This window comes from Halichoerus grypus, chromosome 5 (assembly GCF_964656455.1).
Source record: "Halichoerus grypus chromosome 5, mHalGry1.hap1.1, whole genome shotgun sequence".
NCBI classification, from domain to species: Eukaryota; Metazoa; Chordata; class Mammalia; order Carnivora; family Phocidae; genus Halichoerus; species Halichoerus grypus.
The window spans coordinates 89980711-89995159 of NC_135716.1; the positions used below are offsets into that span (position 1 = coordinate 89980711).

The 14449-nt window shown below is 40.3% G+C and overlaps 1 protein-coding gene across 4 annotated transcripts in view; it reads right to left on the reverse strand.

Moving 5' to 3' along the window:
- Positions 1–14449, reverse strand: part of WDR3 (WD repeat domain 3) — a 30638-nt gene that overhangs the window by 13780 nt on the left and 2409 nt on the right. For all 4 annotated transcript variants that reach the window (XM_036071048.2, XM_036071050.2, XM_036071047.2 and 1 more), the window contains exons 2-12: positions 13530–13731; positions 12342–12551; positions 9995–10113; positions 8051–8129; positions 6832–6927; positions 5826–5939; positions 5528–5629; positions 4978–5075; positions 3980–4087; positions 3233–3463; positions 876–969 (exon numbers count right to left, since the gene is read on the reverse strand). In XM_036071048.2, coding sequence (XP_035926941.1) covers positions 876–969; positions 3233–3463; positions 3980–4087; positions 4978–5075; positions 5528–5629; positions 5826–5939; positions 6832–6927; positions 8051–8129; positions 9995–10113; positions 12342–12551; positions 13530–13700 — 1422 coding nt within the window. In that variant the 5' untranslated portion in view covers positions 13701–13731. The remainder of the gene's footprint in view (positions 1–875; positions 970–3232; positions 3464–3979; positions 4088–4977; positions 5076–5527; positions 5630–5825; positions 5940–6831; positions 6928–8050; positions 8130–9994; positions 10114–12341; positions 12552–13529; positions 13732–14449) is intronic.

The following is a 14449-nucleotide window of genomic DNA, read 5'->3' on the forward strand; positions in this document are numbered from 1 at the left end:
GGGGGGCGACAATGACAAATCCTTGCAAAGCACTTTTCAAAGTATTCCAAAGACCTCATTCCATTTTATTCTCACTGCTACTCCTACTACCAGTACTTCTGCTCCCAGCTCTTATTTACTTGTTATTCGCTGTGAGCCAGCTTCTGTGCTAAGTGCTTTCCGTAGGGTGAGGTAGGTTGTTCACCTCATTTTACATGAGAAAACCAAGGCACACAGGGGCAAGTAACTTGCCCAAAGTTCTCACACTCAGTGAGTGGAAAATCTAGAATTCAAGGCTAGGCCTATGTAGTGCAAAAGCCACTGTCAAAAAGCACTTCTTTTCATCCTATTATATAGATAAGGAAACATACTATAAGAAGTTTCGGGACTTGCAGCAATTTATCCACTCTAAAATGGGGACAATCTGGATCCAAATCCAAGTCTGCTTATTCCCACACATTTATCTCCCAATCTGACTGGCAACTGGGAATGAGGACTAGTCAGTCTGTCTTTACTGAATGCTTCTACCTGCCAAGCCGGACAATAGGTACTTCATATATTTCATCATTAGTCTTCTCAAAACACAATTACATATGTGTTCGTGAAGAGATGCACAAAAGGCCGACCACCAAAACATGAATGGACAGTTATCTCAAGGTCATGATTGTAATTTCCTTCCTCACAATTTGACATAAGGTTTGATTTTTTAAAAACACAAATAAAGAAAAAAAAACCTTAAAAGAAAACCCCTCAAAAAAGGGCAACGAACTACCAACCTTCTCAAATTACCCAGCTCTCATTCATTTCCAACATGCAAAAATAGGAATCAGAGTTCTCAAACTTTAAGAATATTGAGTAGAAAAACCTCCAAAATCCAAGAAAAAGCCTCAGTTTACCTTTGTTCCTATGACCACCTGCCTATCACCAGGTACAAAGAACGAGCACAGCGCATATTCGCAGGTCATCGTGCGGATACACTGTAATGTGGCCCTGTGAGAAAGAACGAATAAAGAACCACATGTTAAGAGAACCTGCTTCCCTGTCTTAGAGGTCAGCATGTCTGTTCAATACACACCTAGCCACACAGAGCTCGGCTCAGACCCAATTATAGTCAAGAGAGAAAAATTTAAATGGCATTTTTTTTTTTTCTTTTGGTAGGGGCCTCCTAATCCTAAGGAATAGATTATATAAAAGCAGGGCAAAAAAAAAAAAGCATCTGCTGGGCTCAATGTGCCACCATAAAGAAGTAATCGAGCCCACAGGATTACAAGTCGAATTAGCCTATTATTAAATATCTCTACGAGTTCATTTTATTGGACGATAAACATTCATCCCTTCAACAGATATGTATCAAATGCCCACTTCATTCAACACTTATTGAATGCCAGATGCGATTCTAGGCACTAGAGGTATAACAGTGAGTTAAACAGAAACGACCCTCACATTCTTTAGGAACGAGACAAACACATACTGGTCTATCAGGTGACAGCAGGTGCTGTGGAGAAACAACACTGGGGGAAGGGGAGGAGGAGGGTCAGGGTGGTAGAAGGTTCCAGGCACAAAAAACAGGCATGCAATCACCACAGCAGGGACATGCTCTTGCTGTGTTTAAGGATGAGAAAAGGCCAGTGGGCTCTAGCACAGCAGAAGGGGAGGGGGGTCAGAGGTGAGGTCTGTGAGCACTTTGGCTTCCAGGCAATGAGGTGGATCTACTGGGAGTGACACTTCCATCATGAAGATGATGCTGGCGGCCGTGTGGAGAACAGACTACAAGGGGGCACGCAGCGGGGAGACCCGCCAGGAAGCTCTCTCGACAACAACCACGGTGAGAAGCGATGGCGGATGGGAGCTGGGGGTGGCAGCACAGGTGAGGACACGTGCTGGATGCTGGCTAAGTTCTGAAGCTGAAGCTGACAGGATCTGCTAGTGACCTGGACCTAGGATATGAGAGAGTGACCACAGCATCGAGGGGAGAACAACTGGAAGGAAGTAATTACTTTCGAAGACGGGGCAGAGCAACAGGTGGGAGATTGTGGGAGAAAGAAGATCACAAGCTTGGTTGGGGCCATATGAAAAATGGAGATGCCCAATTAGACAGCCGGGTGGTGATACAAACAAAAGACTTGGATGTAAGGGTCTGGTGTTCAGGGAGTGGCTAAGGCTAGAGAGAAATGTATGCATCGTCAGCATAGAGAAAGCTGCAGAAAGTGAGTGTAGACAGAGAAAAGGTCCAAAGACTCTGCCCTGAAGTATTCCAACACTTAGAGGTCTGAAAGGTAAGAAGGACCCAGCACAGACAGAGGGAACGGCCAGCAGAGGAAGAGGAAGTAACGAGAGTCAAAGTGCTTCAAAGAGGAGAAAGTTACCAATTCCAGGAGAGAGTGTCACATGAAGCTTACGGGTCACTGGATTCAGAAACATGAAGATCCCTGATGAGGCGACAAGAGCTGCTATGGTGAAAAGGTGGGGAAAGGCTTGATGGGGGACAGATGAAGACAGAACAGAGAAAAGAAATCAGAGGATGGGACGTAACCAGAGAGACTGAGGAGGAGACAGGGCTATTACTTCTTTTCAGATGGGAGGTATTAGAGCATAGCTGCATGCTGACGGGAATGATCCAACAGAGCAGAAATGTCAAAGATGCAGGAGGAGGACAACCGCTAGCAGGGGAGCAGAGAAAGAGCCACAGGTACAAGCTGTGGTCAATGCTGATTAGGAACACCAACACAGTGACAGGAGGGAAAGTGGACTACGTGGATATACACGTATATATGTGCTGAGTTGGCAGATGTGCCGGGAGCACATGAATGTTTTCTAGATGATTCCATTTTTCAGTGAATTAGGAAGCAAGGTCACCAGCTTGAAGGTGCTAGAGGTTTTTGGGGCTTGAGGAGAGAAGAGGTGTGGAATAGTCATCTAGGAAAGGAATGGAAAATTATAGTAAAAATACTGGACAGCACTAAGAGCCTACTAGAATTCAAGGAGTAGGCAGCCTGTTTGTGTGTTTTTCTCTACCCAAGTACGGTGACAAACCTCAGACATGGAATAAGCTTGCGTTTATTTTTTGCACCAAATTTTAAAAAGCAACCTTTCCAACTCTAAACTCCACAGGCCCACAGTCAAGATACATTTTTGATGGAACTGTATGTAGGGCCTTAAGAGACTAACAACTAACCATCAAGAGTACTAGAACCTCATTCGCAGGAAAGAAAACATGACTGGATAAAAGTATGGAGAGCACCATTTCACAAACCTGTTCCATATTTTCACAGAATCTGCCGCGGCCGAAAGGACAGCAATGTTGTCGGAGCTGAAAGAAAGGGTCCGCACGTCACTGCGATGACCCCCGATGGTGATTCTGCTCGTCCTGACAGGCTGAGGAGCAGGCGCGGACAGGTGCAGCGAATATGACTCCACCAAGTTATTCTGCAGCAGGAAGACTGCCTTCAACTCTCCTTGAGGTGAATGAATCAAGTCAAAGGATCTGTGTGAGAAAATAATTCATAAATGTTCTAGCCACCATCTTCACTCACAAGGTTAACTGTTTCTAGTAGAAAGGCTTCACAGCGTCCTCCATTTATGTGATGTTTGAGCAAGTATAAAGAATTTTACAAAAAGTGCTCTGCGTCTTGGGACGGTAGTTGAGTATGGGTTTTTAAGTCAAAAAAACCTGGGCTCAGATACTGGATCTGACATGTATCTTGCTTTTATGTAAATAATTTTTATACGTGACCTTAAATCCTTTTGGAGCATGGGGTACACGTTTTTCTTTTTAATTGGCAGCAGGAAAGAAGATTAAACAAATAGAAACAGTTACTATAATAAAACAAATATGAGATGATGAATAAGCAGGCCTATCAGGTATCCCATGATCACTGTCTCCAAATATGTAATTCCTCTAGACTGCTAACAATGAGCATGAAAAAACCAATACAACTTTGTAGCTTACTATTTCTACAATATTGCTCTCAGGTAATTCAGATACTACACTTTTACTCACTTGATTTTGGCAGAAGTTTTGATATTAGTCACCCGTTGGATTTCATCTTGCAGTGTCATTTTGACATTGACTTCAAGGTCTTCCTCCTCCCCTTTGGAAGAATTTAATCTGGGGCGGGGGGGGGGGGGGGAGAACAATGACTTTTCTAGAAGAAGCTTTGCTATTACGTTAGTCAAATTATGGCTCCAAGACCAACAACCTGTGTAATCCTGGGAGAGTCACTTAACAAAGGAGTACCATGAGAATTAGATAATGCAGTGTTATGGACAAATGCTTTGTGAACTACAGTGTCATAAAATTTTATTCCATTTAATCAGTACCCTCAATAAGTGGATTCTGAAGGCAACAGCCCATAAAATTTCTTGGGGCAAGTAAGTCTTTGTAATTCAAACTATTCCAATGAAGTGTACCTGGTTAACTTTTCTAACTTCAGGACTTTTTAGAAGATCCATTAAGCTGCACTTACAAGTCCAACTATGTCAAATAAACCAGAGGTCTCACAAGGCTTGCCAAGGTGACTTTTTCTTTGAGCCTTGATAAATTTCAACCACTGAGGAACCGATTTCTTTGGTTATTATAATAACCTATTCCAAGGTGATGTTGCCCCCAAATGCCAGTTCTATAGTCCTTCTCCTCACAGGCCCCAAGGTTAGCATTATGCAACCCAGCTTCCTTGTGTATGAGTTGCTGTCAGTGAAGATACCCGCTGGCCTGAGAACTAAATCATTCAGAAGCTATTTTTAAAAATCTGTATGGCTTTCTAGTTCTATGTGGCTCTGAGTTCACGACTCAGGAACATGCTAGTTACGAAGCTGTACTAAAGAGTAGAAATGTAAAACAGGGACTCCTGGCACTCCAAACAACTTCTCTACCTTTTAACAGTAACTGCTAACAGAGTAATCGCTTCCTTAAAGAAGCCATAGTTTTTCTATCAGTACTACGTGGCTTACCCAAGATACTTTAATAGTAAATATTAAAAAAAAATAAAAGCAACACACTTTGCTTTCTTTCTAGCTTTCTTCATCTTCTTATCCATTTTCTTCTGAATTTCTCCTTTGGAAAGGATGCAGAACACTTCTAGCACAGAATCGGTTCCCTAAAAGGTGAAACTTGACGTGAGTCCAGGAAAGGCAATTTGTAACGTAGCTTTTTCTCAGTAAGACCTAAACAATAATGTTCCTTTTTCTTCCCTTACTGGTCGTATTACCTCGGACAGCTTCCTCCCTCTGGGACTGCCATCTAATGTGTAAAGTGGGAATACCACCTCCTACTCACAGCATTGCTCAGAAGACTAAATAAAAAGCTGGCTAATGCTTTTAGACTGCTCAGAAAAGCACGCATTTAATGCTTGCTAACTAATAAGAACAATAATAGTAACTATTACTGTGTTATGCTAATAGAAGCTAGGGATTATAGGTCTACACAGCAGCACATAATAAACTGTTAACAAGACTGGGGGAAAATTAATCTCTACACTGCATATAAAACAAGCACGAGTCTCTGAAAGGAACAGCCCCGTCCCTGCTTTCTCCGACAACTGGTACTCACGTGGCAAGCTAGAATCCTCCCTGTCCTGTCGACCGCAAGGTTCACAACTCTGTCCCTTCCCTCCCGCATGATGGAACCAGCTTTTCTGCATGTAAGGATGCGCTATGGAAGAAGCAAGGGAGAAGACCAAAGTAAAATGCAAGTTCTGTCAAACCTCTGAAAAGGTACGATTCTAAAGAGATGCAGGGGACAAAGATATTCCCAAAAATGACGATAACTGTGAGTTTTTAAATTAAAAAGTCTCCAATTCTCGCTTTCCCCATGACACAACACAAATGAAGATAAGAAAAAGAATTACATCCTCAGGAGTTTCATCTGTCTCTGGGTTGCCATCCTCAGGCTCATGTGTGTCCTGTATTCCAGGGGAAGACCCTTTGCTTTTCTTGGGCTCTGGTTCTTCTAAGTCTTCCACCTGTTTTATAAAAATGGGAAAATAGAAGCTGAAATAATGTGTCCCAGGAAGTGTCTCTTAACCCTAATGACTTAGAAACCTATTATGTCCATGAATAAGTGGTCTCTTTGATCAAACCTCTTCAGTGGTAGGACACTTAACCAGAGTATGTTAAAAACAGACTATGGCAAATACAAACAAAACAGTATTCACTATACTATCTCCGGTAACTTTCCAAAAAATACAGACTATGGTTTAGCAACCTAGTAATTTAAACTGAGGTGAAAAAATGATGACTGATTCTTCATTAACTTTAAAATTTTCTTATATGAAAGGCTACCATATTCTGGAGGAAAGATGCCAGTCTGGCACACAGAACTACAGAGGCAATCCAGACGTGAAGAAAGGATAAAGCCTAGCCTATTACAGTAGAACCCACCAGAACAGCTACTGGACATAACGCTACACACCTAACTCCAGCTAAACCTACAGTCCATAAACTTTCTTCCACACAAAATCTTTTGAGGATCTGAGAGAGTTATAGATCTCAGAACATATGTTTATACACACACACAAATTTTACACAGAATTTTGTCTGAGGGGAAAGGGTCACAGATAGCCTGAAGTCCATCCATGGACACCCAAAGGTCCAGGAACTCTGGGCTAAGAACGCCACAAACTAAAACATTAGCATCACCAGAAGGTGTAAGCCTAAAACTATCCTTCCTCGAGCTCAAATAAATGAGGGCAACTGAGCTAACAATGAAGAAAAAAATTCTGACTAAAAGTTTTAAAATTCCTTCTAGTATTATGGAAGTACTCAATAATTACAGCTAATTCAAAATTCAATGAGCCTGTGACACTGCTAAAACACGGCACTTGCCCGTGATCAAAAAAAACCAAAAACAATTACCTCCTGTAGATAGGCTATGTCCCAAGCCCTCAGCTCACTGTCGGAAGCCCCAGTGATGAGCCTCTTGTCTTCTGACACCAGCACCAACCCCCACACCTACAGAGTATAAAAAGATTCAAATAGTATGATTTTTAAGAGACTCCAGGATATATGATGTGACATTCCAAAAATCTAAGTAGACTGTCTGTAGTGAAATCTGTTTGACATTTGCAAAGCCTCATTTTAAGGTAACCCTTTCAAAATACAGTAAGAGAAATCTCGGAGTGCCTGGGTGGCTCAGTCGGTTAAACGTCTGCCTTCAGCTCAGGTTATGGTCCCAGGGTCCTGGGATCGAGCCCCACGCTGGGCTCCCTGCTCAGCGGGGAGCCTGCTTCTCCTCTCCCTCTGCCTGCCGCTCCCCCTGCTTGTGCGCTCTTTATCATATAAATAAATAAAATCTTAAAAAAGAGAGAGAGAAAAATCTCACTTTTGGAAAGAAAACATGGCCTGTGGTAGAACTGTTGATTATGGAGTAAACTACAAGTTTCTCTGTAATTTCCTACCCTTAAATTTAGATAATGGCTGTTCAGCACAATTCCTAACTAGAATCCACTCAAATGATGATTTTAAGTCCGGTACTTCTTTGCTTTCAGCCATGCCCTGCAAATAAAAGGTACCCCATTGATGTCTATCGTATAATTTTCAGCCTCAAATATCTAAGAACAATGAAAAGAACAGTATTGTTGTGAATCAACAGTCCAAGAATAATTTGCTCTTCCTCGTCATTAATTAATGTTTTTGAGAGCCTGGTATGAACAAAGCATGGAGGAAGATGCAAAGATATAAAATACTCCCTGATCTCTATCGAAAACGTCTACATTCGGGTAACTATTATAATGACTACGATTTGCTGTTTACAGGTCACGGGGCCAAGCACTGTACATTTAGCGTCAATAGACCTCCCTACCATCAAAAAGGTGGACACATTACTTAAAAACAATGAAACTCATGTTCGTGGATTAGAAACTTCTCCAAGGCCAATTTCTACTAAATGCCAGGGTAGCTGTTACCTGCTCCGACAGCTAGCGCTCACTCCCTCCACCACTCCAACCTCTGTCTCTCAAGACAGCACATGATGGTTACTGTGGGCAGTAAAAGCAAAGGGCCATGAGAGGCCCAGGGAAGAAAACCATCTTTTTGCCCTGCCATTCTTTCCCTGGGCCCGTGATCCTACATGTACCTCGGTTCGGTGGCCAACCATTGTTTTAAAGCAGTGCTGGGTATCAAGGTCCCACCATTTCACCATGGTATCTTTCCCACTAAAAAAAAGAAACAGGAGAAAAATATTATTAGAAAAAAATCAGTAAATGGTAGGTCAAGGACTCATGTGTTGCCTTCAAAAAAATATATGTAGCAACAATGTCTAATGCTACCACTCTACCTCACCTTTTCTTAAAAAGTAAAGAATCCTAACTTTCCATTATTAGGTAGAAAATACAATGTTTCACCTGTAAGCACAGAAATAACTACGAATTCAGAGTGTCACAGAACACAGACGCTGACCTGTGGCTCATCATCACAGCACCCACATTCCCCCCCCGTCTGACACAGAAATCTCTCACATCTCTTCTGCTCCCATCTCCCATGTCCAGGTGGTCCCCACATCCTGAAAACACCTCCTCTGGGAGGCCTTGACTCCTTCCAATCCATTTCTGCCTGCGACCCTGAATTTAAGTTCTACTGCCTGAACTATTTTCATAGCTTCTCATCTGGTCTCTTTGTCCATTCCTGTGCCTTCATTACATCCAATAAACTATCAGATAATCTCAATTTTTTAAACTTCCACTAGCTCAAGGTTCTCTATAGAATCAAAATCAGGCTCTTTAGCACCATTTTCGAAACTTCTTATTCATTGGCTCTGAGTCTCCCTGCCAACGAGCTCTACTCCCCCCGCCTCAAATGCCCCTTCCCTGCTTCTTCACTAATATAAATCAAATATAATCCTCCTTCATGACCAAACTGGCAAAAAAAAAAAAAAAAAAAAAAAAAACCAAAAACCCTACTTGTAAAGTCCTTCCTATACAATCCCACCTCATGGTGTTATTTCCTTTCTTTTACACTGTTGATCCCTGTACGACGAGGGGGCTAGTGGCGCCAACTCCCTCACCCCCAGTGTAGTCAAAAATCCACACACACCTCTGATTCTCCCACAACAATAGCCTACTATTGACCAGAAGCCTTACCAGTAACATGAACAGTTCATTAACACCTATTTTGTATGTAATATTCTCACAACAAAGTAATCTAAAGAAAAGAAAATGTTAAGAAAATCATAGCAGAAAACACATTTACAGTACTGTACTGGATTTACTGAAAAAATAAACGCATACAAGTGGACTTGACCAATTCAACCCTGTTGTTCAAGGATCAACTGTTCCCTAAGCTAAATGTGTATATTCTTTTAGAACATTAGTCATTCTCTCACAAAATCTGTGTTATCTAACAACACACCAATGTGCCATCCCACAGGAACTAGCCCACCAATGGTATGGCATTCAGGGCTCCTTCACAACTGCTTCTGAATCATTACTATAGTTCTTCTAGTTACTGCTGGCAAACCTCAGGATCCCAAACTTTCCTGGGTGGCCATTCCTTAGGATGGATCATTATTATATCAGGTTGAAACATATGAAATTGCTGATATTTGACCTATCATGTTTGACCTGCACAAATGGAAATTTCATATGGTTCAACCTAATAGATGTTCAGAAGGCCTACATAGAGTATGTCTGCTCTCAAAAGGCAGGCAACTCAAACACTTGGTATTCACCTCTGCTCACTGCTCCACATTCTGTTTTCCTGACTTTCTCAGGATCCAGAAAGCAGACAGCTCATTCTATAAATGGCATGTCAAAGCTTAAGGACCGTGAAAAAGCTAATACCAGAGGATATTAATGACAAATCAGAAGAGAATTAAAAATGCTAGAAGTAACTCTATGGATAGCTTCTAGGGTACTACTGGGGAGAAGAGGGAAGGAGAGAGGAAAGCAGAGGGCAGAAGAAGCCAACACATGAGTCTGAGGGTAGTGTGGACGAATGAGGAAGGAATGACCCAAATTCTGTCTTTGAAACCCTCTCCTTTGCATTTACATAGAAAAGAACTGGAAATGAAACCGTTATTTACCTAGTAACTAGCAGATTCTTTTCTCGTAGAAACAGTGCTTGTGTGATGGCGTCCTTGTGCCCCTTTAGACGGTAGAGGCCGCTTTCATTGATCACATCCCACACAATAGTATCTGTGTCCTAAAGGGATCAGATAATACAGAAGAATTTTCTTTACCTCATCAGGCCTCGACAAACAATACAAGGTAATATTTTTATTACAAAGGTGATACGTAGTCCTTGTAGAAAATTTGGAAAGCAAACAGAAAAGTTTTGAGGGAATAAACAACAGTTAATTCCACCATCTATACTGCTCCAATTCAACATTCAGGTTATTTTCAGAAAACTGGGATCATGCTATTCATGTCATTTTATAACCCTCCCCCCTTTTTTCCCCATTATTTCAAAATATTTCCATTTTTCCATGTCCTTCCAGACCGTTCTCATTTTCAATGATCATAAAATAATCAATCCTAAGGATATACCATAATCCATTTAAACATTTTTCTACTTTAGCCATTTAGGTAGTTCCCAATTTTCTGCTATTATAAATATGTGGAAGTGAACATTCTTGTACATAAATCTCCGTATATACCTCGGGTCAGAATAAATACTAAAGAGGGAAATTCTTGGGTTAAAAGGTATTTCTATCTTTAAAGTTTGCAATTCATCACAAGCTGATCTCTTTAAATTGCACCAATCTCTAGGTCCACCAGGGATATGAATGACAAGGCCAGTTTTCCCATCTCCTCAGCTCTGGATATTACTAGTTTCTCAAAAACCAGCTACAAATGCTGTCTCAGTAGTTACTGAATTTACATTTCTGAATACCAATGAGAAATTCTGTCCATGCTCTGTGGGGATTACTGGCCACTTATACCTCTCTTTAACTGCTAAGGCCTGTCTTTCGTCTTCCTCTGGGTCTTACTTTTTGTTTGACTGTTTATAAGTTATTAAGAGATGAAGGATATTAATTCTTTTTATATTGAAAATATTAAATACTTTCTTTTTCAATGTCCTTTAACTTTTTTCCAGTTTCATTGAGAAATAATTGACATACGTTGCTGTAGAAGTCTAAGGTATACATATAACATGATGCTAAATCCATCTTCTCATATAAATAGAATAAAAAGAAAAAAAAAGAAGACTAAAGGAAAAACAATTCCTCCTTGTGATAAGAACTCTTGGAACTTATTCTTAACAACTTTCCTATTTCTTTCAAATGTACAAATGTTTTAAATCTAAATATTCAAATCTATCACTCTTTTTCTTTATAATTTCTTTGCTGATATGCTTCAAGTCCTTTCCTACCCTGGTATCAGATAAACATTTACTTACATATCTTCCAGTTTACACAAAATATCTTTAATATGTAAGTCTTTAATCTGTGACTCATTTTGGTAGGTGGCATAAAGCTTTAACTTAAACTTCCCCCTACATAGCCAATTGTCTAAGCACTGTTTTAGAATTCATCATTTTTATACACACCAGAAACGTCATCTTTGAAATATTATTAGAAATAGGAAAGTGGATTTGTGTCTGGGATTCCCATTTGGTTGCAATAACCTACCTATTTTGTGTTGATAGATTAGTTTAACACATTTTAATTATGACTTCATAACACATTTTAACATCTGAAACCTCCTAAAAAAATATCTAACTCTGAAAAAAAACAATCTACAGCCCTCTTATTATTCCTCTTTCCCAAATTTCTGGTGTTTTTGACTCATTTGTTTTCCATACACCCTTTTAAATAATTTGGTCATGTTACTAAAACAACAACAACAAAACCTTTTTGAGACACTTATTTACATTGCTGTAACTATATAAATTAACCAGAAAACACCAGCATCTTTGTCTTCTCATTCAAGAACATGATTCGTATCTCTGTTCAGGTCTTCTGTTACATTCTTCAGTACAGTTTCATAGTATTTTTCTGTCACTTAATATACTATTGTAAATACAATCTTTTACATTGTATTTTCTAACTGATGACTCTGAGACATAGGAAAGCTACCAATATTTATGGCAAAGAATGACCGTTTGTCTCTCCTTGTCCCATCTGTTTTTTTTTTCCCCTTGTGTACTGTTTTAAGTAGCACTTCCATAATGATGTTATATAATACTTATCAGAGGCATCCTCATCTTGTTCCTATACTTAATAGGCTTTTATTAGAGAACGTGACAGGCAACAAAATGAACCTCCCAATTCATATTCATCCTTCTTTCCTCCATTTCCACCACCTATACTATTTTGTACATCAAAGACCCACTGTTTCACCCAACAGTTTATGCGAACAACCTGCTTCAGCATAAGCCTTACACTCGTTCACTAGATTAAAATCTGGGTACATGATTCAAGGTCTCACCTTGGACCCGGAAGCCAGCCTGCCCCCTAGCTGATCATACTTCAAGGAAGTGATGGCTGCTTTGTGTCCATTGAAGGTCACATTTCCTTCTCCACTTAGGAGACTGAAGATTCGGATAGACCCATCCTCATAACCAACAGCTAAGTGTAGCCCATCTGGGGAGGGACATAAGCAAGTGACTTCTTGTTTAAGCCCCTGAAGGATGAGGATCTGAAATCACAGGAATCATAAACAATGTACAGGTAGAGTTAGGCATGTCATCAAAGGAAATGGCTGGGAATAATTGGGGACAGTAAAATTAAGAGCATCAATAATTCCAAATCATTCTTATGAATAATAATGAAATTCTGCAATCCATCTCAAGTTCTTTCATATAAGCATTATTATTTGTACAGGGCAATGAAACATTTAAGAAAGGTTAAAATTATTTTCTCCAAAGCTCTACATTAGCATAGTATGTACAAAAATTTCCCAAGCGATAAATTACTAAGTCCTTATCCTAAGTTAACACCAAATGATATTCCATAAAGGGTTATAAACGCATCCTTGCTTTAACTGAACCCCATCTTGAGAGAAACCAACCTGTAGGGCACTAGGGTGCTACATGGTTTATCCCCAACAAGCTGGCTAGCAACAAGTATCAAAGTATTAACCTCCTGGGAGTCACACAGTGACTGGGCAAGATCAAAATACCTGTATTTGGTGTGGTAGAAATGGTAGGCTTAGGGAACTCAGTGACACAAAATATCAAAGCCTAGTTTAACAAACTTGGGCCTCCTCTGTATCAGTGAAAAAAAGGTTCTGCCAACACAGCTAAGTATTAGTCCTTTTAAACGCCTAATATTTTATAACTGGTTGTGAGGGCAACTAGAGGAACTTGAAAAATAAAGAACTGGTAGAGAAAACCAAACATGTCAGAATTGTGATTACAAATAATTACTTGTAAATACTACAAATGGATACCTAAGAGGTAAGCTCCTATTTGGTCGTGGTTTTCAGAATTTAGTGCAGAAAAACACAACAGAACCTGATACTTGGCTACCTAGACCCAACGAAGAAAGATTTCTCTTTCAGGGGCACATACATTAAAAAAAAATCTGTGCATAATAAATCAGAGCTCTCCCACTCTGCCTCTCCATCCTCAAATACCTATAAATCAGTTACCAACCTAGTTGATCTCCGGCTTACCTTCTCTCCTTTCCTTAAGTCCCAGATGAAAACATGTTCACAGGCTGGTACCGCCACATAGCGTCCTTTTTCACCACGAAGGGTCACAAAGACAATATTACCTTTTTGGCTGCCAATAAGGCCAAAAACTGCACTGGCAACATAGCGTAGGTACTGCTTCGTGAGCCCCATGTTATAACGTCTGAAACTGCAAGTGAGGCGGCTGTGCACACACACAAAGAAAAGTCAGCTCATTGGGTACCTTGGTTCTGCTAGACTAGCAAACATCACCGTGTATCATGTGATTAAAACTTATAACTTGTGACTTCTTAACCTTTGTTTACTCTGAGTAAAGCATTGACATAAATACCTGACATCATCATTTTGTATTTGCTGTTGACTCAGCATGTAAGCCCTCATTCCTCAAGTTTCAAATTGGTCACCTTGTCGTGCCTGCCTCACAAATAACTGACATATGGCCTTAGTGCAGCTAAATAATTCACCACTGTTCATTTAACCACCATCAAATTTTTACACTGAGATTGACAAGATTGAGTCGGAAAATATTTACAGTGAACAATTACTGTAATCCTACTACCCAGACAAGCGCCGTTTTAGACACTAGAGTGTTGAGTAAAATAAAATCCCCAACCTCGTGGCACACGTCCAGCAGTGATTCTCAAACTCTAGTATGTATCCGAATCACCTGAGGGCTTATGAAAACAGATTGCTGGGAACCACGTCCACCAAAGCTCCACAGTGCCTATTCTGATTCAGTAGGTATGAGATGGGACCCAAGATTTTTCTTTCTAAGAAGTTCCCAAGTGATGCTGTGGTTGTGTGGTTCCTCACTTGGGAGAACTACTGTTCTAGTACACGCATGTCCTTCTTTGATTTCCAAATCAGGTCAGCCACCTACCCTTGGCACAGAAACATGATAC